This window comes from Bos taurus, chromosome 3 (genome assembly GCF_002263795.3).
Source record: "Bos taurus isolate L1 Dominette 01449 registration number 42190680 breed Hereford chromosome 3, ARS-UCD2.0, whole genome shotgun sequence".
Classification (NCBI taxonomy): domain Eukaryota; kingdom Metazoa; phylum Chordata; class Mammalia; order Artiodactyla; family Bovidae; genus Bos; species Bos taurus.
The window spans coordinates 22,009,833-22,036,395 of NC_037330.1; the positions used below are offsets into that span (position 1 = coordinate 22,009,833).

General features: G+C 42.8%; 2 protein-coding genes across 9 annotated transcripts in view; both read right to left on the minus strand.

Moving 5' to 3' along the window:
- BCL9 (BCL9 transcription coactivator) overlaps positions 1-26,563 on the minus strand; it is a 96,022-nt gene that overhangs the window by 7,774 nt on the left and 61,685 nt on the right. Inside the window, exons 2-7 of one of the 3 annotated variants that reach the window (XM_024989978.2) lie at positions 14,189-14,300; positions 12,215-12,306; positions 7,558-7,870; positions 6,291-6,607; positions 4,672-4,861; positions 3,684-3,783 (exon numbers count right to left, since the gene is read on the minus strand). In XM_024989978.2, coding sequence (XP_024845746.1) covers positions 3,684-3,783; positions 4,672-4,861; positions 6,291-6,607; positions 7,558-7,610 — 660 coding nt within the window. In that variant the 5' untranslated portion in view covers positions 7,611-7,870; positions 12,215-12,306; positions 14,189-14,300. Of the gene's footprint in view, positions 1-3,683; positions 3,784-4,671; positions 4,862-6,290; positions 6,608-7,557; positions 7,871-12,214; positions 12,307-14,188; positions 14,301-26,563 lie in introns of those variants that run through there. The other 2 variants (XM_024989988.2, XM_024989987.2) reach the window with 2 other exon arrangements.
- The window catches only part of LOC132344846 (uncharacterized), an 80,597-nt gene continuing 61,685 nt past the window's right edge, over positions 7,652-26,563 (minus strand). Inside the window, exons 1-4 of one of the 6 annotated variants that reach the window (XM_059885003.1) lie at positions 18,085-18,272; positions 14,189-14,300; positions 12,215-12,306; positions 7,652-7,870 (exon numbers count right to left, since the gene is read on the minus strand). In XM_059885003.1, coding sequence (XP_059740986.1) covers positions 7,652-7,858 — 207 coding nt within the window. In that variant the 5' untranslated portion in view covers positions 7,859-7,870; positions 12,215-12,306; positions 14,189-14,300; positions 18,085-18,272. Of the gene's footprint in view, positions 7,871-12,214; positions 12,307-14,188; positions 14,301-14,335; positions 14,397-18,084; positions 18,273-26,563 lie in introns of those variants that run through there. The other 5 variants (XM_059885006.1, XM_059885002.1, XM_059885004.1 and 2 more) reach the window with 5 other exon arrangements.

Sequence of the window (26,563 nt, forward strand, 5' to 3'; positions counted from 1 at the left end):
GTTTCTTGGTATGTGGGAGGCTGTACCTAACACCTTTTTCTTTCTCTGAAAGTATAAATGGGTATGTAGACTTCTCACTGTCAATCAAAGAGTCTGACGTTTTCAACTGAAAAGAAAGTCCCTGTCACTTCCAGCTCAGTACTCCACCAGCCAGAGGCGGCAGGTGAGGCTGCTCCACTTCACCGTCTCCCCTGGCACGGTGACTAGTGAAGCACTCCTCTCCTTTAGTTTCCAAGGGGCCTGACATCTCCGATTTCTGTTTTCAGTTTGTGATCACTGATTCAATATTTGATAAGAACTTGCACATTAACTGCAGTAAGATAATCTGTAGGCAAGAAACATCTGTGAAGAAATCTGAGGCTAGCTTGTGGTGTCTCTTGATCTGTTCTTTCCAAGAGACAGCACATGGCCCTTTCTACAGGCTGGATGAGTGTCTTATTATTTATTAAGTACCAATACCACATTTAAGTCCTGGATAAAGGTAGGCTCGCCTGTAAGAGGTGACATGGATGTTGTCAGTGTTTGGAAGAGGGATATAAAATGTTCTGCATCTATGCCTTGGCCCTGCTGGAGGTTCGGGTACTAGAGAAGGGCAGTACTGAAGAATAGAAGGGCCCAGCCTACCCCTCCATCAAGGGATCTCGAGAGCAGCAGGATCCCTTTTTGATGTTCACTTCCTTCTACCTGTTCACTTAATCCAGTCTGTATTTCCAAACCCCTAAGGCTCTTACTTACATCCCCACCTACTCTCTGGAATGTTTCTCAAGGTACATATTTGTACAGAAATCATTACATGTATCCCTGATGTGAACAGGGATGTGAACAGCTCACATTCTGTGGACATGTACATAAATGCTCCACTTGCTGCTATTCTCCATGCATCTATGCCTGCAGACCCAGAGTGAGGTGGGGCGGACTGGCTGAACCTAGATGACTCTGGACGTCACAGTGTCCTCGGTGTCTCTGACTATTTAACTGGAGTCTGGAGGTCACCTTAATTTTCTCTCCAGAGCCAGTTTACGTTTGGTTTTGTTGGCCAGGCTGTGTTTGTGCGTTAAGGGTGGATACTCATTTCCTAGAAGGGTGACTGTGACGGAAGAAATGGTTTAGTACCACTCTTTTTATTTTAGATTTGGAGCAATGGTGACTGGACTATTCCCAATACCCTCCTTAACTCCTCTTCTGATTTCATTTTAGTACTAGAGGAGGTGGAGGTAAAAACTGTATGAAGATCTGTCATTAAGTCAATAAAACACTGGTTTGAGCTGCAATTGTGCCCTATATATTCCAGAACAATATAAAATATAAATACTTCTAAAGTATAAATTAAAAATATATACACTTAAAATATTACATATACACTTCTTCTACCCTTTAGTGGAGATACAGAGAGACATGAAATTCCTTTGCTTGGTCTAGGAAAGCCCAAGCCCTGCTATGTCACAGGAAGGCAGCCTAAGTTCTCATACAACATGGACAAAATGTCATCTATTCTATACTGAATTGTCACCTCATTTAACTTTTCCCATGTTTAAGACTCATCCCAGTTTTATATTTCATGCTTCCTGAAAGCAGGGATTGTGTCTTGAACCTCTAGTGTCCTCACACCACTGGGTGCAATGCCTTGACAATCTGAGACACAAGGAACACCGTTTGGTTCAATTTGAGACACTATGTATGTTAAACAACCACTGCACGCATGTTCTAATGTAGTTTACAGCAGGTGCTTAAGTTCCAGAGAGGAAACAAACATTAACTGTAATTTTGAAAATATCAAGCAATTAAAAACATTCAATGGTTCTCTCTGAAATAAATAAGAATCATTCTGAAAGTCACTGAGACTCTCATTATGGAATTATCAGCATGTACTCCAGTCGTGTAGGGCGGTAGTAAACTGTTTCTTCTGTCACAGTCTATAGGAAACCAGTGACCACCCTTAACTGTTGTTTTTTCTCTGTTCTTTAAGTAACTCAAGAGTGCCTGTTCTTTTTTTTAATTCTGCTGTATATGCAGGGTCTGAATTCAGAATTTCCCAGAGAGGGCCACATTAAGGAAATCCTAAGACAGCCGTATGTCTCCTTTTTATTTTGCACCTCTTCTCTTCTAGTAATTCATCAATATATCAGCATGCTACCAGAAAAGGCCAGAGTGATGTGCCTAAAACTACACAACTAGGTTAAATGCTCAAAATGTAGCTGATACCAAGACTATCTCCCTACTGAACCCTCATGGATTGTTGGTGGGGATGAATACCAGGGTAGGCACTATGGAAAACAGTGTGGAGATTCCACAAAGAATTACAAATACAACTAACATATAATCCAGCAATTTCACTCCTGGCTCTTTATCCAAAGAAAACAAAAACACCAATTAGAAAAGATATCTGTACACTTGTTGTTCACTGCAGCATTATTTACAATAGCCAAGATATGGAAGCAACCTAAGTGCCCATTAATAGATGAATAAAGACTATATGGTGTACACACACACACACAAAATGGAGTAGTACTTAGCCATTAAAAAAGAATGAAACCTTGCCATTTTCAAAAACATGGATGGACCTAGAGGGTATTGTGCTAAGTGAAATAAATCAGAGAAAGACAAACATGTGGAATCTAAAAAAAACAAAGCAAATGATTAAACATAACTAAACAGGAACAGAGTCACAGATTTAGAGAAAAAACAGGTCATTTAAAGAGGAGGGGGGCCATTGGAGGAGGACATAAACAGGTGATGGAAGTTATGAGTACAATCTTTCAGTTACAAAATAAATGAGTAATAGGTGTGAAATGTACAGTGTGGGGGATATAGTCAATAACTGTGTGATATCTTTGTACAGTGATACATGGTGACTAGACTTATGGTGATCACTTTGAAATGTATAGAAATATCATTTCACTATGTTGCACACCACAAACTAACACAGTATAGGTCAGTTAAACGTCACAAACAAACTCAAAGAAAAACAGATTAGATTTGTGATAACCAAAAGTGGGGGGACTGGGGGAGAGGGAATTGGAGGAGGGCAGCAATAAGGTATAAACTTCTAGTTGTAGGATAAGTAGGTACTAGGAATGTAATGACGGAGAAGGCAATGGCACCCCACTCCAGTACTCTTGCCTGGAAAATCCCATGGATGGAGGAGCCTGGTAGGCTGCAGTCCATGGGGTCGACTGAGCGACTTCACTTTCACTTTCCACTTTCATGCATTGGAGAAGGAAATGGCAACCCACTCCAGTGTTCTTGCCTGGAGAATCCCATGGACGGAGAAGCCTGGTAGGCTGCAGTCCATGGGGTTGCACAGAGTCGGACGTGACTGAAGCGACTTAGCAGCAGCAGCAGCAGGAATGTAATGTATAACACAATAAATATAATTAATGCTGCTGTATGTTCTACATAAAAATTAAGAAAGTACACCTAAGAGTTCTCATTACAAGACAAAAAAAATTTTTTGTCTTAAATTTTGTATGTATATAAGATGATGATAATCATTTTGTAATGTATGTGAGTTAAAGTATACAGTACAGTTGGCTGTATACTTTAACTTATACAGTGCTGTCCACCAACTACATCTCAATAAAACTGGAAGAAGGAAAAAAAGATTATCAGTGAATTAATCATCTCCCACATTTAGAGTCACCTTATAACCTTTAAACCATTATTCCACTTGTAAGATGACATACCAGAGGGGCTGTGCTTCTCTCTGTCTTGCTGTTAGAGATGTTCTGGATGTGGAAAGAGACAATAGTTTCAACCTGGCCCTTCAATACAGCTTCTGCAGCCCTACAAAGAGAGAAGAGAGGCACACACTAGGACTTGTTTCTATTTCACTAACTGAAATTCTAAAGCATTTTAACCCCAGACCGAACTGGTATGAGAGAGGAAGAAGTATAAAGAACCACCGGCAATGCCCAGTGAGAAGAAATCAAGATAAAAAGGTTTTCATTACTTGTCTGTCATTTACTGTAACTCTTCTGAAATTTAAAAATAGCCATTAGCAAATCTCAAAAGAGGCATTAAACAACCCCAGGGTTTTTTCCTTTAAACCCGTCCACTCTGGTAGGTGTTTTATAGAGAATCCTAGTTCAAAATCCCAACCCAAGAAGGGAAAAATGAATTCTCACACCTTATCATAATTTAAGGTTGCCAAGATTCACTCTATATCTTAATTTTAAAAATGTTAGATGAAAACAGTCAGAAAACTATATAGTGTATATTCACATTTTAAATAAACAAATATCCAGTGATGCATCTGTCTACTAGAAACGTTCATAACAGTTACCTCTGTAAATTCTTGAGACTTTTTATTTACATTTTCTAATTATTCTAAAATGGACATGTATTACTTATTATGCCATTTTAAAAAGAATATTGAGTTGCAGAACAGTGTGTGCTGTGCCATCGACCCTTTTCCCGTTTAAAAAAGTATATATATGTGTATCTGTATAAGCCTAAAAAGTTTCTCTGGAAGGAAAGCAAAGGAACTACCACCAATGGTTGCCTCTGGGAGTAGGGGAGTGGGGGTTTTATATTTTATTTTACTGTTTTCTGTAGTGTTAACCTTCAGTAATAAAACAAGTGGGCAAAAAAAAGGTCTCTTCAAAGGGAATAAAAATTTAGACACCCAAACACGCAAGCCACACCAGCATCAAGACACAGCCATTAACTTACTTATTAGCCATCTCAGTAGAAAACACATACACCACTTTGGCAGGAGTCTTCTGAGCAGGTGTGGGCTCTGGGGCAGTAGTCTGGCCATGGGAGGGGGTGGAAGACCTAGGGACTGTAGCATTTGATGGGGTCATCGAGTGTGGTGTGTGCTGGGAATCCTGGGACTTTATGTGGTCAGCAGAATTACATTCTAAAAAAATAAAAAGATTAATGTTATAGAAAGTATAAAGCTTTCTTTTTTCTGCCAGCATTTATAGCATCATAATGCAAACACCTTGAAAATTTCAAGGAGGAAGTATCTTGTTAAGAGGAAATTCCTCTATTCATAAAAATACAAATACACTTCTCCCATTTAAATGACTAAGTACAAAGCACTCTTTCCCACATCCTTACTGCTCTACTACACATTCTCTGAAAAGTGTGCAGGTGTTAGTTGCTCAGTTGTATCCAACTCTTTGTGACCCCATGGACTGCAGCCTGCCAGGCTCCTCTGTCACTGGAATTCTCCAGGCAAGAATACTGGAGTGGGTAGCCATTCTCTTCTCCAGGGGATATTCCCGACCCAGGGATTGAACCCAGGTCTCCTGCACTGCAGGCAGATTCTTTACCATTTGAGCACCAGGGTTTAGATATTAGCATAAATGTCCCTACTTCCTGGAAACCTTTTTTGGAACCTCCTGGGCTGGATGTCCCTGCTAGTTACACCCATAGCCCCCTAACTTCCCTTACTTCAGTGTTTATCAAATTTCATTGTAATTTTTTAAATGATCTGCTATCTAGGTGCATTTAAACCCTTGAGGATAGCAACTGTTTCAGTTTTGCTGACCATAGCACCCCCAGCACCCAGCATAGTGCTGGTGCTCAAAACAGGCCTCCCACAAACAACCTGAAGAAGAAAGGAAAGACAGGGGAACAATTACAGAGGTACTCATTTCAAATTTGGGTTGGGGAGTCACCGTTCCACTCCCTGAATGTTAGTTTCACATTCTGGCCTACAGTTAAGATGTTTTATTTTACACTAAGTGAGGGAAAGCCTAGAGCATAGCCATGGGTCCCATGCCCTTCTGGGCTCACTCCACTGTGGTACCTACTGGATCTCTACCACATGGAGCCCCTCATTCCCGCCATGGTGAAACTGGCTGGGACAAATCTGGACTTGTGCCAGGACAGCCTCTTGTACCTACAACTGGCAAAATGGCAGCCAGAACGCATGCAACCCAAGTCTTGAAGGACTAATTTCATGGAGAAGAGGAAGAGTTGTCAGAAAAACTGCTCCAGTGTGGGCTCTGGCATAGATAAACTGGAGCTACTGGCTTGACACTCAAGTACACAAAAGCACGGAGACCAGAAACATCCATAAGTACATGGTTAGAGTCGTGCAACATTCTCAAACACTTGCATCCTCAAGGGCAAGAACTCAACAAGGTCGTTCCAAACTATTCTTCAGTTCGTAGGAAAATGACCAGAAGGAGTTCAATCTGCAACTCCGAGAACTCCTGGATCCAATTCCTACTCTCCCCACCTGGCTACTATTAGGCTCTCCGGCATCCATCCATGTCAGAGGCCCTCCCTCAGGAATACCTACTTCCCTCTGAGTCTCAAAGATCTTATAGACATACCTTTCATGTCAGAGTCATCGTTTGGAGTCCCAGGATCTCTCTGATCAAAGGAGTCGGCGGAAATACTTCGCTCCCTTTTCCCCTTGCCCTTGGCACCATTTCCAGCCCCATTCTTCAGCCCCATGCTCCCACCTGGGCCAGGGAGTGCTTTAGGGGTATGGCCCCCACTCTTGGAGTCACAGGGGGATGGCTGGGATTGGCTGGCTGAGCCCCCCTGTTTACCCTGATTGGAGAATTTGGAATCCAGCTGGGGGTTTCCAGATGGGGACATCACTGTAGGGGGACGGACCATCACCTCCTGCTTTGACTTAGGGCTACTAGAAGAGACAAATAACAAAGGGAGATCAGACACCGGACAAGACTGGGCAGCACAAATCAAAGAGGTCTGATTTCTATCACAGGTCAGGGAGACCTGGACAGCTAAAGTAACCACCCCACCTTTCACTTAAGCCGCTTGCTTGTTCTCTTCTCCCCATTCTCATCTCAGAGCTATCAACAGAGAGGAGGATTTGGGCAGAGTGGCCTGCCTCATCTCAGGAACCCTAGAGTCACATGGGGACCCATCGCTAGGGCTTCTGTCAATAAAGGACAACGGTTTCTATGTACATAGAGAAATGACTCTCACACTAAGACTAGCTCAGAGTAAACAAACAGACATCGTTAAGATCAAAATACTACCCACCCCTCAGCTGATGAACAAGGAACAGCTGTAACAAGAGACTGACTTCCCTGCTGGAAAATACGAGCAGGTCTGGGAGAGAGTGAGGAAACCCGCTGGTGACTGGCAGTCTGGGGAAACCCTCCAGGACACTAATCACCAAATAAGAAGTATCACACCAGAGCAGACACACTAACCACTGCCTCCAGGGGAGGAGGAAGAAATTCTTTTAAGATATCACTTTTGCAGAACAGAGGAAAAAGCTTCACAGTGGGGGTCAGGGGCTGGTGTTTTAGTTCCAGAACCTTAGGCCTCCTCAACATTCCAGGTCTCAGTTTCCTCATTTGGCAAGTTTAGCACATTGTACTGGATGATTTTTAATGTTTTGTTGAGGAGAGGGGCTATAATGAGGAGCAGTCAGGTAAGGATGGACAAATGAGTAAGAGGAGAACGCTAACCTAAACTCTGACTCACTATTCTATCACTGTTTACTTGAGTCTTTTGCTTTTCCCATTTGGGTCTCATGATTCAACACACTGTTCCACCAGTTAGTGTTCAGGGTCCACTATGATGTCCCAAGGGGCAGCTGGGCCAGGCCCTAGGCCTCACCTCTGTGTGTTTCCTGACGGAGAGTTCCTCACTTTAGGGTTACTGGAATGCATTGATTGAAATCCTGAGCTTGCAGCCACAAACAGGGACGGGCTCACCGAGTTCCTCTCGGGCTGCAGCAGAAACAGCTGCTGGGGGCAGTGGCAGGGGCCCACTGCGTGCTGGGTGCGTCCCTTAGCGCTGGCTGCCTGCACGCCTTTTTCCTCTTTGTTTTTCTCCGCTGTGGAAGTGGGTCCTGTCCCCTTGCGGCTCCAGCATTCTCTGGGTGTGTGCCTCCGGCTGCCAAAGGAAAATCTCGCATCTCCAGGGCACACTGGGAAGAGAAGCAGAGACATCCAACACCCTTGTAGCAGGACCAAGGCTAAAGCCCCACCTCGACAGTACAGAGGCAGATGGTTCCTCAGCTTCCCTCAGGGTGAAAGGAAAGGGCGATGTTCATATTCTGGCCAAAAGGCTCTAGTGCTAAAGCAGCGGAAGAGTGACTAAGACTTTCTGCCAGGCATACAAGCCTCCCACCCAAGCATCATATACCAGGCGTTTGTAAGCAGATGAGAAAAACATTTTTATCTTTAGCTGTGTATTCTCCCTTACATTTCTCTACTTCCAAATACAAAACCCTCAAAAACTTGGGTTTTTCTTTCTTCCAAACAATGCTCTGAAACCACTGGGTACTCCAAATCCATAGCAACTATCTGGTGCTTCACCTCTGATGGCACTGAAATGTAACAAACCCATCCCAATTTCAAACCATGAAACAAATTACTCTCTGTTTATATTCTCAGGGCCTCAGGGTGGGGAAGACATTAAAGGAGGTACTTCTGAAATCAACTATTGAGCCAATACCAAATACAATCAGTTCTGCCCCCTGATTTCTATGATCTTTCTATTAAATTATGCTGAGTATGTGTCCTGTGTTCTCACTGCTTAATGACAGGAGCTGTAGGCATGGGTAAGCAAGGGAATGATCCATAATGCGGAGGTGAAAGAACATCTTTGAAGACTAAGTTATTTTTTGAGCCAATTTGCAAGGCTAATTTGAAGCATAAAGGTCAAAAAAATATTCCCCAACCTAGTAAGAGAACAAATGAGAAAGCCCTTTATTTAGAGAAACCTAAACTGGTTCAGAGAAAACCAAGATACACTTCCATTCACTGCTCCTTCCAGGGCAGTTTCCAATGTGATTTTTTTTGGTAACCATGGTCCCCTCACCTCCCTCCCTCCTGCTATCTTTACTGATGAGGTATAGGACTGAAGGAGAATATTAGATGCAGGATTAAAGCCTAAAGAATCAAAAGGAGTTAGAAGTCGCTTCGGTGTTACATACACTACAAGAGGTTCAAGAACTGGACTAAAACTGGGAGAAACCCTTATATTCTAAGACTCAGCAATGAGTATGATTGTTGTCAAGTATTAAATGTCTATTTCCTCATTTAGAAATAGTCCCAGCTATTTTACCTGAGACCATGAGAGGAATTTATGGATTTTCTGAGTATACACAATCACATTTTTTTCTTTTAAATGAAGAAGGCAGGGAAAAAAACTAGAGTAAAATGTTATAGAATATTTCTACACTGATCTTAGGAAAAAGCATCCTAAAAACATTTGAGTCTCAATTATATTTAGGGTTGTGTGTTTATTCCCTACCACCTTTAGCTCCCTGCCGCCAGTTTAGATTCTAAAACTGATTATTGCTCTGAAGCTCAACATAATATATGATCATAAACCATACTGTACCTCTCCCTAAACATCAGCAATCACTGGTAAAACAGAAGTAGTCAATGAATCTTCCATGGACAAAGCCAACAGAAAACATTTACCTCAGGAAAAGAAAAGAAGTTACCACCAATATAGTCCCTTTTGATACTTTCTGTCTGTATCACACATAGGAGCACTCCAATCATGTGTCAAACTGAATAGTCCCATGTGTATGATTTACCTCCCTATGAAGACTATGCTCTTTGAAGACAAGATTCTTGTTTTAAATTTCTTTGGTTTTTCTATAATACTCAATATAATGTACTAAGCATGTGGTTAGACCCTAGGTGAGTTACATAGCAGAAACGCCTGGCACTTGTGTTACACTCCTTCTAAAGAAACTCTGAACATTAAAAGTACCAAATCAACTAGGTCTGCCAGGCATTTCTGATGAGCTGGTAGCAAAGATTATTTCTAAATAATAATCATGTGAACAAAAAATACTTATTTTCAAAGTATTTCCACATTCAGTTTTTTAAACTCACTATACCGTGATCAATGGCATTTTATAGATGAATGGACGGAGCACACGGGCATGAATGCCTTCTCCCAGGTTTCCAATCAGTGCTCCCTGACCTGCTCTTTCCTCTAAGCCACCTCCTTGCCACTACTTTATGATGGAGAAAGAGCACAGAAGGTTCAAACAAGTGCACGGGCTCACTAGAGATGGGAATAAAACCCAGCTGTTTTAACCCTTAATCCAGAGGAGCTGTTGAAATAGGTCACCCTAGTTTTAGCCTATCTGACCCCAAAAACAACTGAGCAAGAAATCTGCCAAGTATCTCATCAGATAACCCTAAAGAATAAAATGTAATTCTTTCAGCTCCTGCGTGTTCAGGTTAGTGCTCAACTGTTTACCTTTCAGGACTGAAAAAAGGGAAGATCTTCCTCTGAATGGTTAATTTTAGCCAGAGAGAGGTATTTCCCCAATATAACTAAATCTTCTAACTCTAAGATCTGCTTATAGAATGTTTCTCTCTTTTCTCTATAAATAATACTTAAAATATTTACTAACTGCACATCAGGTACTCTTATAAGCACTCTCCATACATATTAACTCATTCATAACAACTGTAGAAGGCAGGTCCCATTACTATCCCTGTTTTATTTTATTACTTTTTCTTTTTTATTTTTTTTTTTGCAGTATAGTTGATTCACTATGCTGTGTTAGATTCAAGTAGACAGCCAAGTGAATCAGTTACACATATACATATATCCTATCCCTGTTTCAGAGACGAGGAAACTGAGGCTCTTGGAACAGTACATATTTGCCCAAGTAAGTTGGTCACACCCTAATTAAGTGGTGGAGCTGGAGGTCAGCCAGACACTCAGGCTGTGCTCTTCATCACTGCAGTACTTCATGAAAAGCATGGACTTGGTGGACAAGGTAAGCCAGCACATAGAAAATGCTTGGTAGCACAACATACGCATTTATGTAAACTAGTACCATGACTTCTACCATCCTCTAGCAAGCTCACTCACCTGTCCTGCCCAATGGCATTTCAGACCTTCACCACTGCCAACCATCATCTTCCTCTCCCAGCGCATGGCCTTGCCCAGGACTTAACAGGGAGAAGAGAAGTCACCAGGCAGGACTCCTTACCATCAAATCTTCAAACCTCTTTTTATCATTGCCTATCCCCTCTTTTTTCTCTATTATTGCAATCAAAAAAAAAAAAAGCCCACTTTTCCCCCAAAGGTTAGTGCTACCACAGGTGGTCTAGCCCCATCCCTTTCAGCTGACTGAGTACTCACTCTCTTCCATGACCACCCTTCTATGTCCTGCATCACCTGGATATTTCCAATCAGCTTTCAGACATGTTATTCCACCTTCCAGATGAAATAATAATGATAAAGCAAAACAAAACTGGCAAGTTTCCTTACAGAGTTCACAAGACACAGTCTTCATTTCCTTACCTGCCATTCACCCTTTAACATCTTAAACCAACTTCTACCCACAGATAACAAAAACCATGACTTTTGTTAAAGTCACCACTGACTGCTTTTCTAACCTCATCGTACTCCATCTCATAGACTATGCCAGTTGAGCACTCCTTGAAACTCCTCTCTCTTGGCTTCTATAATACCACACTTTTCCAGTCTTCCTCCTTCCTCTTAAGTCACTCTTCATCTGCTTCCTTTGCTGACCCCTTCTCTACCCAATCTCTACAATTTCAAGTTCCTCACAGCTCTACCCCAGATCCTATTCTCTTCTCATTCTGTAAGTTCTTTCCATGCCAAGAACTCCCGAATTTCCATCCAGCTCAGCTTCTGCTCTGCTGACCTGTATACACAACTGCCAACTTGGCATCCCACTAGAAGTCTGAAACCTAACAAGGTCAAAGATGAATTCTTCATCCCTATATAGTCTCCCTCCCCAACGTATTTCCCCTTCAGCTTTCTACATTTTAGTAAATGGCAACTTCATCCACCCAGCCGCTCATGCCAGAAATTTAGAGTCATTCTTGACACCTCTCTCCCTCACCCCTAACCTTCCCATGTCAAGTTTGAATATTTTTGCTGAGTAAAGAAAATCTCAGTTTCACTGTTTCTTCTTCAGAGATAGAGGATACTGTAAAGCCACTAATCTAGATGAAATGCTCCATTACATTCTTTTCATAGCATCCTATGTTTTTCCTTCAAACATTTCTCCTGTTGTATAATTATGTGGTCATTTGCATTAACATTCATCTGTCATGCTAGGCTCCATGAAGGTAGGAGGATCTGTAAAGGATCAAGGCTGATTTATTCATCCTTGTATTCCTAGTACTTGCTATAGTATCAGATACATGCCATTTGCTCAAAAAGTATTTGTTGAATAAAAGTTGAAGCTTTTCCCCAAGATCATCTCCTAAGCCAGGCCTGCTTTCTAGGGCCCCCATCCATCCATCAGGCTACTCACCAAAACCCCAAGGGTCACGATAAGGCAGTGCTCATCCTGGAGGTGGGGAGCTTGGGGAGTCCAGGAACCCCTGTCTCAGAGGTGACCCTCACCTGGATGAGGATAAAGGAAAGAAGAGTTTCTAAGGAAGGAAAACAAAATCATCAGTGCCACTTAGTTACTATTTGAAGACCCAGTTTCCTATCTACAGAGTATTAGTTTAAGAGGAAGTTGTCATCTCCCATGTAAACAGCATCAACTTCCAATTATTTCAGGGTATATCATCCAACCTGCAGATACCTCAAGCCCCTTGTAACTTTCCCTCCTTCCAAACTGTACATTTTCTTTTCAGAGACTGGAAAAATATTAAGGGCAAAGAAAATCGATTTGTCTACTTTTCTGAATATTTAGTAGGGAAAAAAATCCTCACATTTTTGCTTCTTCCCATTCCTAATTAGTACAGAGAATTGAGAGCTGACTGTAAAGGTGAAAGAGACAAAATTCCAGACACACTTTTGAATTCACAAAGCACATACCATTCACAGTTCCTCCCTACTCTCAACTGTAACTTTACATGGCAAGCATTCAGCAAGAAAATTTATTTTCACACACTTTTGGGAGAACATATGACTGAACGACAGGGCCACAAGATCTCCTTTGCTTGAGAGCCTACTGTGTGTAAAATGCTATACCAAGTTGAGCTAGGTAAATTGGTAAAACACTAAGTAACTCAGCAGGCAGAACTATTTCTAACATTAGTCCTTGTAAACTACAATGATAATGCTGAGCCTCCCTCTTCACCCAGAATTTATAGTTTTGAAATGGCAGGGAAAAACCAAGTTCCAGACTGTCCTAAGGCCAAATTTCTTAGGAATCTTTAAAAGGAGATTCTATAAGGTTGCCATGAAACTGTCAATAAATCCACAACTTGGTCTAACTTAGCTCAGAATCACCTCTACAATTCCAATTTCAACTTTTCCAATGATCCTTTCCCACTCTCCTGCTCTAAGAAGTCAAGTTTATTACAAGTATGTCATGTTTAACAAATTTCATTTCTATGCTATGACCACTACGCCATAAAAGGCATAGTATCAAACTTAGAATGTGGAACTAGAAGGCCCTGGGATTCCATTCCGAGCTCATTCTTAAGTTCTGGCATACCAGCTACTAAAAGGCTTCCTTCTCAGAAAAGTACACAATAGGAAGAACCAATCTTTCCCAAATATGTGGAGAAAAGAACACTATACTATAGTCTTATGTAGAAAACCCTGGTCCTAACAAAACGCTAAGATATGTTTTCATACTCAAAGGGTAAAAACTCATCTAATGTCCTTCAAGCTAACAAACTTTAAGCAAGCAAATAAATTTGTATCAAGCTCAAGGGTTCTGATAAAATGTAACTAATAAAAAATGAACGTCATCTATCAGCCTTTAGAATAATGGCTACCCAAAGTAAAACTTTAGCACAAATGTCCCTTCTTTGTGAAACTTTGATTCCAAACCATCCCCAGGAATGTCCTCCATGGCCCCAGAGCATTATAGTCATGACACTTTTAAAACACTTTGAGAACTGTATCCTTGTTATGTACAGCCAGGGAACCTCCTGAGGAAAGGGTCATCATCTCAGCACCCAAAAGAAGAAACTCAATAAATGCTAGTTGATCCGTGTATGATGAGCGGGGGGCTTGTGTACTGCTACTTCTGTTTCGCATCCCCACATAGCAATGATGACATGATAAATACTTGTTCAACTTCTCACCATCTGCCTTTCCTAGGAAATACGTTACTGCAGAAGTCCCTGTTCACAGAAAAGTATAAGGTAATTGCACTTACAGCTATGACTTGCATTTAACTTGATGACCACTGCCTTGGGATCTGCTACAATAATGAACAAATATAGTTTTAACTTACAAGAGACCCTATGGAAGCAGAAACAAAATCGAAAATACACTGACTGAATAACAGAAGTTACATGTTCACAACCAGGCTCTTTACCTTTCAAGATGTCCAACTTGCTCTCTCTTCTAACATTGGGACACAGCGATCCCAAACAGAAAGGAATTTTTAGGTCAAAGTGGAGTGACACCAGCTAGTCCCACATTCAGTCCTACAGGAATGAGAAGAATGGAAAAAAGTTCATACCCCATCACACCAACAGCAAAGAAAACCACAATTCCCCAAGGCTCCGTGACCAAAACAATATCTGGAAGAAAGAATAATAAGAAAAAAATTAGGTCAAAAATGGGGAAGGCAGGCAAAACCACTAAAACTCAAAATGCAAGTAGCTAGAGCACTCTAGCCCACATCTATCCCACTGAACACTGGGAAGTCTAGAAAAGCAAAATCCATCAGACACAAAAGCCTCATTCTAGTCATTGGCTTTAACTTTCTCCTCAACCAAGAACAGTTATCACAGGTTGCAAAATAGACTTTTATTTCATATCTTCTCTATGCCCTTGTTCTTAGCATTGTGAAGACATTGAGGCTTATAAGGCGAGTGGCCATAAGATAATTGACCTTTCAAAAATCAGCTGGTCTATAGCAGGAGCTCTTATCCAGGGATCCACGACCTCCTAAGCAGTCTGTAGAAAGAGGAGGAGAGGCAGCTGTGAACTTGGCTGGAGAATATTTTGATCTTCATACTCACTAACCTCCAAGTAAAAGTTAGCACCACCTTCAACAATGAATGCAGGTAACAACCCACAGTAGTATTAGCTATTCTGTGACTATGTCACCAAGAGTAACCACAAGACACTTCATATCACATTACCGTTATGGCAGATCTCACAACATACTATTTATACTCATCACTACTTCAAAACTATAGTATCTGCAGCTACATTTTGTTATTTAATGAGCTATAAACATATAAACTATTGTATCACAACTGTTTTAACATTTTGATAACTGTTTCTACATTTTGATAACTGTTTCTGTGTCATTTGTAATTTTATATACTTTATACATTAAAAAAACCCACGATTCTCAGAAGGGGTCCTATGCTTCATTAAATTGCCAAAGGAAAACATGCGGCGCAGAAGATTAAGAACTTCTGATCCAGAGCAAATAAAGTTTCTATAGACCCCAACATAGTTACCAAGGCAGACAGACAAGTCATTCCACCAGCAGTACTTCATAGATGAAGAAAATTAAACCACTAGATTTCCCAGGTGGTGCTAGTGGTAAAGAACCTGCCTGCCAATGCAGGAGAGATAAGAGATACCGGTTCAATCCCTGGGTGGGGACAATCCCTGGAGGAGGGCATGGCAACCCACTCCAGTATTTCTGCTTGGAGAATCTCATGGAGAGAGGAGCCTGGCGGGCTACAGTCCATGAGGTCGCAAAAAGTCAAACACAACGGAAGCAACTTAGCACGTAAGCAAACCACCAGGAAGACAAGCAACACGTCCAAGGTCACACAAATTTAGGGTCAGCATCAGCTTAGGTTAGCACTCCCAGCATGTATAGTTCCACTCTCCCACGGGGACTGTTGCTTACATTTCCACAACTGTCATCACTATTCCTGTCTTACCACCAAATGAGGAAGAGGTATCACCTTTCAAAACTCACGTAAAACCCAAACCCAGACAATAGAACAAGGCAGATACATAGGTAGAAGGTACTCCTTTTTGTTTCCTGATCAAGCACCAGGCATGTTTCAGAAGCTGAATTTGGTCTGGTCCTGAGATAGCAATTTTTCAGAAGTGAGGAAAAAGTTGGTCTACACAAACTTTCATTCCCAGATGTGTCCAAGGCACTTTGCAGATAATCATTAACTTGTTTGGTGCCACAATGCATTATGAGTGATGAGGGCAGTGGTAACCCCGCTTTATAAAAGGGAAAACTGGAGAATAAATATGAGAGATTTGTTTGAAGTCACATATAAGTCAATGGGAAGGCCAGCGTTCTGATACCAAGTTCAAGGCTCAACCAAATCACCATCATCAAATATTTAGTTGATTACAATGCTTGTGAAACCTCTGTACTTCCCCCACCCCCCACAAGCCAGAGAACATTTTCTTTTGATTCACAGGACCAGACACTTCTGAAGGCTATGGGAAAAGTATCCCATAGAATAAATTCCAATGTACGTAAGTGCTTTTTCACTTACGCTAGTCATGTAGGAATCCAGGTCAGGAATCCTTAGCTCAACAGCCAAGTTACTACATAAAACTTGCCTTATAAGAAGAGAACAGTATGGAAATTGTTTCTTCATCTTTTACTCAATGACCTCTTTATCATCTACCACATGTTTAGGAACTATTATCATCTTACATTCAACACTGTTATTACAAAATAATATCCTAATGATTCAATACAATCAGATCCTAGATGCTAAAACTATGAAAGATCATCTCTATGTCAACTTTGCCTTAAATTTCCTCTTTACCCAAAACACCAATTAATGGAATCCTTACTTTCCAAAGCATCCTTATGCCATCTAACTAACTGCTCCATTTATTAACCCATTTCTGTTTTTTATAGACTGGGTCTTTTTCAACAGTTAGCAAGATCCTTCTCAAATCTGTACTTAGGATGGTAATGTTTTTCACACTTAACATTAACTCCTTTTTATAAATCACGAGCATCCAATCAAAAACCAAAATCAACAGAACAATCATGTTGTACAATCTCCATGAAGAGTGAAAAGTTAACCTACATAGGGGTCTTACCTACCAATACCCATCTGCACCCCCTAACCCTTACTCACAACTACTTATCCTTCCTACCTGCTAATTCTGATTCATCACTTCCAGCGCAGTGGACAAGAGTCCAAATCTCTGACCCAAGAATGAACAGTTAGTTCTTGAACACATTAAATGCTAACAAACACTCCACTACACACCACTGATCAAAACGTAACTCTTTACATAGCCACTCATTCATTTTCCCTGTATAGTTACTGCCCAGGGATCTGAATATGTTTGCCCTAAGGAAAGTTTAACTTTGCACCAATTCTACCCCACCTTAGTCTCTCACTACTGACACAAAGTTACGTCCATTTCTCTACTTTGTCTAGTAAGTTTATCAGTCTCCAACTGGGCTGCAGTCTAGGCTCCAAGTCACTCTTCTCTATGGCAGGTAGGGCCTTGGAAGACAGGTTTCAGGCCTCCTCCTTCAGGCTTGGGAGCCTTCACAGAAGGCCCCCAGAAACACTATTATAGGCCTCTGGCCCTTCCCTCTGAACATAATAACCAAGTCTGCTGTTTATTTCCATAGAATATCTCCATTTCACCAGGCTGGTCCAACACCAACCAGTGACATCTTTAATAGTCTTTGCAACTTTCAAAGGTCAAGGACTACAGCTCCATTCTGGAAATCACTGGTGTGTCCACGACCCCCACAATGACTCAGTGACCTAGACATCACCAACTCACCTGCTGGAGCCCTTTACTACAGGAACATTCCTCTTAGCTTCGGGTTCCCCCACCCTCCAACAAGTCACTGGCCTGCAAACTCCCCTTTACCTGTCTATCCATCTTCTGGGTCTAACAGACCCCACCAAACTCAACTCGAATTCAGCTCTCCATCTCGTCCCTACGATGTCCCTTCATCCCAGGACCCTGGGACTGTCCCATGTCCTCGTTTAGTCTCTCCAAGCACCGCCTGGGACACAACATCTAAAAAGCTGAGAGACGCCTCAGTCTCTCCCCACCGCTGGTGGGCAGAGGATGCCCCCCCAACCTCCCCCCACAGGTCTCTCTAGACTTAACTCTTAAATTCACAACCTCCACCCCCACCCCTTTTCTCCCCTCACCCCAGCCCCTAACCCTCCGCGGCTTTGGCTATCCTTGCCCTCAAACCCGCTCAAAACACGCGGACGCGGACCCGACCCCCCCTACCCCCGGCTCGGGTCCTTCCCCTCCCCCTCCCCCTGAGGTGCCACTTACCCCGAGGCAGGAGTGGGGGAGGGGACAGGAGGAGCGGTGTAGGGGAGGGGGCTTCGGTCCGGGGCGGCTTTCAGCCCCGGGGGGCCGGGGCCGGGGCCAGCGGCAGCGGCGGCGCAGCGTCTCCCCCCGGCGGCGGCAGCGGCGGCGGCGGCGCCGGCCCACTCCCGCAGGCACACATAGGCTCCATTGTCCGCCGGCGCCTCCCCCTTTCCGGCACCCCCCTCCCAGTACCGCCCCTTCCCCCTCCCCTCGGCCCTCCCCCAGCCGCACCGCGCCACGAAAGGTACCGCCGGCCCCGCCTCGGACGCGAGCGGAACAGTGCCCCCTCCCCCGCTGCTCCGACGTCCCGCCCGGCGGGGGAAGAGGGAACTGCCCCTCCCCACCTCAGCGCAGGGCCCAGCCGCCGGGAAGGGCCCGCCCCCCTCCAAGGGAATGTCACTTGTCCCCCTCCCGAACGCGCGTAAATGGTACCAACCCGGCCGCTTCGTCCTCCCCCTCCCCAGCCTTCCCGGAGAGGCACCGCCCCCGAGCCCCGCCCACCAAGTAGCCTCGCCTCCTCGACCCCGCCCCTCCCTCCAATATTTTACTATGGAACCGCCCACCGTCAGCACCACCTCCTGCTTTGCATGGACACGCCCTCCAGGTCCCCTCCCCAGTTCGTCACCCGGCCAGAGGTGACGCCTACTCCCCACCTTAAAGCGGCAGAGCCCCCCTCTTCTCAACTAAAAGAACCTCCCAAAGGGCCGGCGGGGTGGGAGGTGCGGCCAGGGAGGGACTCTTCTTACACCTTTATTTTCACGTTCACATTCACCGGACCTCCCCACCGCCTCCTGCAGCACCGGGGAGCAACACGGTGGAAAAGGCGCGGAGGGGGGAAGGGCAATGTGGAATTTGGCCATCTTTGACAGAAAAGAATTGGGAGCTGCCAAAGGAAGGGGTTCTTCCCTCACACTTCCCTGCTGTCCTGGTCCCGGCCTAGTCCTCAGTCTTCGAGGAGACCCCTGCCTACCTCCAGGATGCGGTTCCACCCTAACCCATCCCCTCTCCCGTCCCTGGTCTTCACCCCTCTGTCTCTGCACTGCCTTTGCTGTTGCCGGCTTTCTCCCCTCCCAAGAGTGCAGGCCCCTTTCGGGGTTGCACTCTCCTCCACCTTCTCCGAGGCACGTTCTAGCCATGTCCAGCAGACACGTTGGGTAGCAGGGTCTCTTCTTCCTTACGGAGCCCGCCCCAGCCCCACTCACGCACCGCTATCTAGTGCCTATAGAGAACCTCTGCCCAGATCCTAGAATCGCCTCATAACCGCTTTTTTAATCACTTCCCTGGTTTTTGGAAGGCCTGTGCTTTGGAGAGCTCAAACCCCAGGCATTCCGGCACTGCCCCCTGTGAAGTGAGAGGGTAACCCATTAGATTGCACTTTGCTCAGAAGGAAAAATGACGGCATCATGGTGAGCGCATGTTGCTGAATAAAGCTCAGATTCTGACTACTCCTGTTTTATCTTTGTGGCCCTTGTTGCTGCTGTGCCCAGCTGCTATTACAGACCTGTCTGCTCCACAGCCCTCCCCAGAACACACTGTTTAAATCTCTGTGTTTGTGCTTTGTAGAGTCTTGATCTAAGATGTTTCTGTAACTATGTGCACTGGCCCCACAGCTTTTCTCAATCAGTTAAATGAAGACCGCCTATGTTACACTGTACTTCGTATTCTCCCTGAAGATAGACGGAGGCAACATGGCCAAGAGAAGCAGATAAAATTTTCTTCTGTATTTGCCTCCATCACCAAGTTTTAACCAGGTACTTATTTCTAAGAAATGTTAGTTTCCCTGTCTAGAAAATAGGAAACGTTCCTTGTGGCAATCTTTTAACAAATGGTGCTGGTGGTAAAGGACGGTACATCCTCAGTCTTGTCTGACACTTTGTGATCCCATGGACTGTAGCCGGCCAGGCTCCTCAATCCATGGGATTTCCCAGGCAAGAATACTGGAGTGGGTTGCTATTTTCTTCTCCAGGGGATCTTCCCTACCCAGGGACTGAACCCTCGTCTCCTGTGTTGGCAGGCGGGTTCTTTACCTTTGAGCCACCAGAGAAGCCCATAAAGGACGATACAGGAGAGCCCTGAATGATAAAACTTTGGAAACAATTTAAAACTCTGGGCTGGTCATGCAAGTTTCTATACCATGGCTCCCCAGCTTAGATTCTATGAAAAACTGTTTTTTTCATAGCAGACGTTTTCTCTTGTCTTATGTTATGACTGAGCATGCTGTGCTGTGCTTAGTCACTCAGTCGAGTCTGACTCTTTGTGACCCCATGGACTGTAGCCCCCCAGGCTCTTCTGTCCCCGAGGATTCTCCAGCAAGAATACTGGAGTGGGTTGCCATGACCTTCTCCAGGGGATCTTCCCAACCAAGGGATTGAACCCAGGTCTTCCGCATTGCATGTCGAAAGAAAAAAGGCAAAAGCAGGTATAAATATAAATTTAAGATCAATTGAAGGATTCCTAATGGAAAAATATTACAATGCTTTTTGTCAAGTTTTGGTGATAGAATATTTGATGAAACATAATAAGGACCTCTGTAAAAAAAAAAAATGGTACGAGGAAAGTCAGGTCTGGACATATGAAAAGATAATTAAATCCAGAAATATGCAAGAGGCATTTACAATTACTAATGTAGATGGAAAGAAGGGATTCACAGACTTATCTGTAAGAGAAAACCACTACTAAAATAAACTCTGGGCTAGGGTGTTCCAGACCAGATCACCTCTGCCCAGAAAGGTAAAAAAAAAGCTCATTATAAGAAGTCTTAACCATTTTACAAGGCCTTACACCCTCACTTAACTATATATGTCAAAGTTTGGAATTATTTACTGAACCAGAAGAAAAAGCAAATGAATATTAAATGTGCAACACCAGGCTAAAAGAGCAATAATACTGAGAATTTAAGCAAGCTGAAAGTCATGAAATTCAAAGGTTAGAGACTCCATAGTAATGGTAATTTAGCTACATTGCACATGGGATAGAAATGCATTTAAAATATTATTTACTGTAATGAAGTAGTTTATCTATTTTTATTAGTTTTTTTTCTCTGAATTTTCTAACTTCCATGCATCTGCATCTCACTTGAGAAAGTTTTCTATCTATTTTACTGGATAGGGATCTAGCATACTGTTTATACATAAATACTAATTGATAATGATGAAGTCGTTGTGAGAAGCATCCTTTAAGTAAAAGCTTCAAACTATTTCTCTTACTGTAGAAATTCTAAGATAAATCATTTTTTTAATCCAAACGGTAATAAACAATATTATTTTTAATATTGTTAAAAATAAAAGCTTTCAACACTAAAGAGATCTGGGTTTGATTTTTTACTTTCTGAAATATGCTTCTCCTAATGATGATAAGCACTCACTGTGATACAAACATGGATGGTATGTCTGGCTTAGTTCTTCAACTAATCACCGCACCTGTTATTTGTGTGTCACTAGTCTTTTTCACTTGTAAGCTCCACCTTCGAAATGCTTTTGTTCTCTCAGCTTTTGATAAACATATATCTAAATTTCTGGGTTGGAAAGAACCACATCCTATTTTACAGATGAGAATTCTGAGACATAGAAGTTTCATGACTTGCCAAAATTATGCCCATTTTTAGGGACTAGAATTTAAGTCCAACACTCTACAGCACTGTTCTAACCTCCGAGGATTATTCACTCCTAACAATATTTACTATTGTAGGAGAGAATATTAGATAATAAAATCAAGACTTGGAAAGGCTGAACCCACTCAGTCAGCTGGTGGTAGGGTTAACAAGCATCTTGCTATTTAGTTCAGAAGTCATGTCCGACTCTTTTGTGACCCCATGGACTGCAGCCCACCAGGTTCCTCTATCCATGGGATTTCCCAGGCAAGAATACTGAAGTGGGCTGCCATTTCCTTCTCCAGGAGGTCTTCCCAATCCAGGGATCGAATCTGAGTCTCCTGGATTGCAAGCAGATTCTTTACCACTGAGCCACCCAGGACAGCAAGGGTTATAAGAGGCCCTAACAAATTCTTGTCCTTGGTCAAAGTCCTTAGTTTGTTCGTGATTTCCTGCTTCTTAAACTGTTTCTTACCAATTTATCTGGGCTTCCCCAGTAGCTTAGCAGAATCCACCTGTGATGCAAGAGCTGCGGGTTTGATCCCTGGGTAGGGAAGATCCCCTGGAGGAGGGTATGGCAACCCACTCCAGTATTCTTGTCTGGAGAATCCCATGGACAGAGGAATACTACCAAGATGGTCATTTATGACTGAAAATGAGGGGTTAGAATGGACCAGCATCTTGACTTTCATAGGTACTACCCAATGCTGTAGTAAAATAGTCAGGAAGGGATTTCTTCTTTAGGCTGCCCATGAAGCAGATTTCACCAATCCATTTAAGCCAATGAGAAGTTCCAGAACTTCATCCCTGCCAGGTCTATTGAGGGCTAATTGTCCTTTTTGTAAGGAAGAAATCAAAATTCCCATCTCCTTTCTTCCTGCCACTCCACCTGGGGCCATTGGCACTCTGATGTGAGCTTGGGTCTTGTTCTATGTCCCCACATATCTGCTTTCCACAACCCGGGCATCAGAGGCACTCTATCTGTAAAAGCTCTGACAGATCTGTCATGTGACACTCATTTCCCTTTAGAAGGTACCACACTCACTCCATTGCCTGCCTTCTAGAAGCCAAACTTTGTAACACCCAGTCTGCAAATTCTTAAGCCCTAATTGATCGATTACCGTGATATTGAATGGTTTGCCTTGGAAACAAACAGAGATCATTCTGTTGTTTATGAGATTGCATCCAAGTACTGCATTTCAGACTCTTTTGTTGACCATGATGGCTACTCCATTTCTTCTAAGGGATTCCTGCCCACATTAGTAGATATAATGGTCATCTGAGTTATATTCACCCATTCTAGTCCATTTTAGTTCGCTGATTCCTAGAATGTCAACGTTCACTCTTGCCATCTCCTGTTTGACCACTTCCAATTTGCCTTGATTCATGGACCTAACATTCCAGGTTCCTATGCAATATTGCTCTTTACAGCCTCGGACCTTGCTTCTATCACCAGTCACATCCACAACTGGGTATTGTTTTTGCTTTGGCTCCATCCCTTCATTCTTTCTGGAGTTATTTCTCCACTGATCTCCAGTAGCATATTGGGCATCTACCAACCTGGGGAGCTCCTCTTTCAGTATCCTATCATTTTGCCTTTTCATACTGTTCATGGGGCTCTCAAGGCAAGAATACTGAAGTGGTTTGCCATTCCCTTCTCCAGTGGACCATAGGAATCAAGATTGCCAGGGGAAATATCAATAACCTCAGATATGCAGATGACACCACCCTTATGGCAGAAAGTGAAGAGGAACTAAAAAGCCTCTTGATGAAAGTGAAAGAGGAGAGTGAAAAAGTTGGCTTAAAGCTCAACATTCAGAAAACGAAGATCATGGTATCTGGTCTCATCACTTCATGGGAAATAGATGGGGAAACAGTGGAAACAGTGTCAGACTTTATTTTTGGGGGCTCAAAAATCACTGCAGATGGTGATTGCAGCCATGAAATTAAAAGATGCTTACTCCTTGGAAGGAAAGTTATGACCAACCTAGATAGCATATTCAAAAGCAGAGACATTACTTTGCCAACAAAGGTCTGTCTAGTCAAGGCTATGGTTTTTCCAGTGGTCATGTATGGATGTGAGAGTTGGACTGTGAAGAAAGCTGAGTGCCGAAGAATTGATGCTTTTGAACTGTGGTGTTGGAGAAGACTCTTGAGAGTCCCTTGGGCTGCAAGGAGGTCCAAGCAGTCCATCCTAAAAGAGATCAGTCCTGGGTGTTCTTTGGAAGGACTGATGTTAAAGCTGAAACTCCCAGTACTTTGGCCACCTCATGCGAAGAGTTGACTCATTGGAAAAGATTCTGATGCTGGGAGGGATTGGGGGCAGGAGGAGAAAGGGACAACAGAGAATGAGATGGCTGGATGGTATCACTGACTCGATGGACATATGTTTGGGTGAGCTCTGGGAGTTGGTGATAGACAGGAAGGCCTGGCGTGCTGCGATTCATGGGGTGGCAAAGAGTCGGACACAACTGAGCGACTGAACTGAACTGAATTGATCGATATAGAAATGCCAATTCCCCTTCCCCAGCTTTCCAGTTTAGCCATAGTCCATCATGGCTCAATGAGAAACAACCTATATGTTCCACATGCTCTAACCATTTCTCCCCTAGATCTCTTGGTCTTCAGGCCAGTTCTTCACATCTGTCCTTACAGTCTCATGTCTCCTTTCTTACTCAGTTTCCTCTAATTTACTATTTCATATATTCTTAACCTCTTTCCCAAGAATAATTCTCTGCAAGTATTTCTACTATTTAATTTCATTTTCTTCTGCTAGACCTTTCTCCAGGAATTTTGCCCATTGGATATACCTATTTTATTTTTCCTGGGTTCTGCCTTCACTACTAAAATCTTCCCATTTCCCACAATCAGTCTCTTCCCAGCTTTTCTGGAGTTGGAACCCAACTACTGCAGCTTTGACCTCACTTCCATGGTTTGAGTCCAGGTTGCTCTTACTAGCCACACTGCCTTTTGGAATCCTTGACCACCTACCATTCCAGCAATTGAAATTCCTATGGCTGAGATGTACCCACATTTGTTTTCACTCCTGGGCTGGCAGACATTACTAGAAAAAAAAACCCATGAAACCAAAAAAAAAATATGGATCTCAATCAAATTTCAAGTGATGAAACTTTAATCGAACTTTATTGGGTTTTACTTGGCAATCCTTTTATGCATCCTCATTGCCTCCTATATCATTTCCTACAGCAGTTATTCCAAACTTTGTCTCCTACTTCTCCTACACTGCAAGACCAACCATGTCATCTCATCTCAACTTGGAAGGGTTTTGCTCAGTTATCTGTCTGTCTTCCATTTACTTACTCTTTAGAATCTTTAGTAAAATCTTTCTTACACAAATACTCTTTTCCCCCCTTTCGTTTCATTCCCAGTTTATCTATAGGGTAACCTACATTCTCTCCCGTCACAATTCCTTTTCTTCCTCTGTAATTAACCCAACCATCTAACCAAAATCCTTTCTCCAATATGGCCAAACCTAATCACCAAATCCATCCAATGAATATCCTTTCCTTACTCTCTTACGGTTTGAGCTCCAAGATACAAAGATATTCTTGTTTCGTCTAGTCCCCATCCCTCAATTTTATTGAGATATAATTGACATATAACATTGTGTAAGTTTAAGGTATACATATAGTGATTGAATATATGTATATATTGTGAAATAATTACCACCTTGACTTTAGTTAACATCCATCATCTCACGTAGTCACGATTTGTGTATGTGTGATGAGAACTTTTAAGACCTACTCTCCTAGCAACTTTCAAATATACACTACAGTATTGTTGGTTATAGTCACCATGCTGTACATTACACCCCCACATCCTATTTATCTTATAACCGGAAGTTTGTACCTTTTGACTGCATGTGTGTTTGTGTGTGTGCTCAGTCCCATCTGACCTGCCAAGCTCCTCTGTCCATGGAATTTTCTAGGCCAGAATACTGGAGTGGGCTGCCATTCCCTACTCAAAGGGATCTTCTGGACCCAGGGGTTGAACCCACTTCTCCTGCATCTCCTGCATTGGCAGGCAGATTCTTTACCTTTGAGCCACCTTTTGAATACCTTCATACCTTTCCCCCAACCCTCTACCCTCTGCCTCTGGTAATCACCAATCTGTTCTCTGTTTTTGTGAGTCTGGGGTTTTTTGATTTCACATACAAGTGAGATCACACAGTATTTGTCTTTCTCTGTCTGACTTACTTCACTCAGGATAATGCCTTCAAGTTTCATCCAAGTAATGGCAAATGGCATAACTTCTTTTCTATGGTTGAGTAATATTTCATTGTATATACATATAACATACCTTCTTTATCCATTCATCTATTATTTGGCTATTGTAAACAGTGCTGCTGTCAGCATGGGGGTGCAGATATCACTTCAAGATCGTGATTTCATTTCCTTCTAATAGATACCTAGAGGTCTGTCTACTTTATTGACTTAAATACTTCCTTGACCTGAACATTTCTTGAATGTTCCTTAAACTCCTTGGTTCTTTGATCTTTTCTTTCTCCACTCCTCCCTAGGATTTCTCTCTCTCGCTCTCTTAACTTTAGCTATCACCTCTTTGCAGTTGATCAACACATCTGCAGGTTTAACACAGGCCTCTCTTGAGCTTAAATCCTGCATTTCTATTCACTCAGCTTACCCATCTAGGAGTCAATTTAATACATCAAAAAACAAACTCACAATCTTTCAGAATTATGCACTGTCTCTCACTTAGGCTCGAAACTTTGGAGTAATCCTGACTCAAAATTTCCAGCCGCTATATATTTTACTCAATCATCAGTGTCCACAAATTCCTCCTTAAATCAATTTCTTGTTTTCTGTTCTCAAG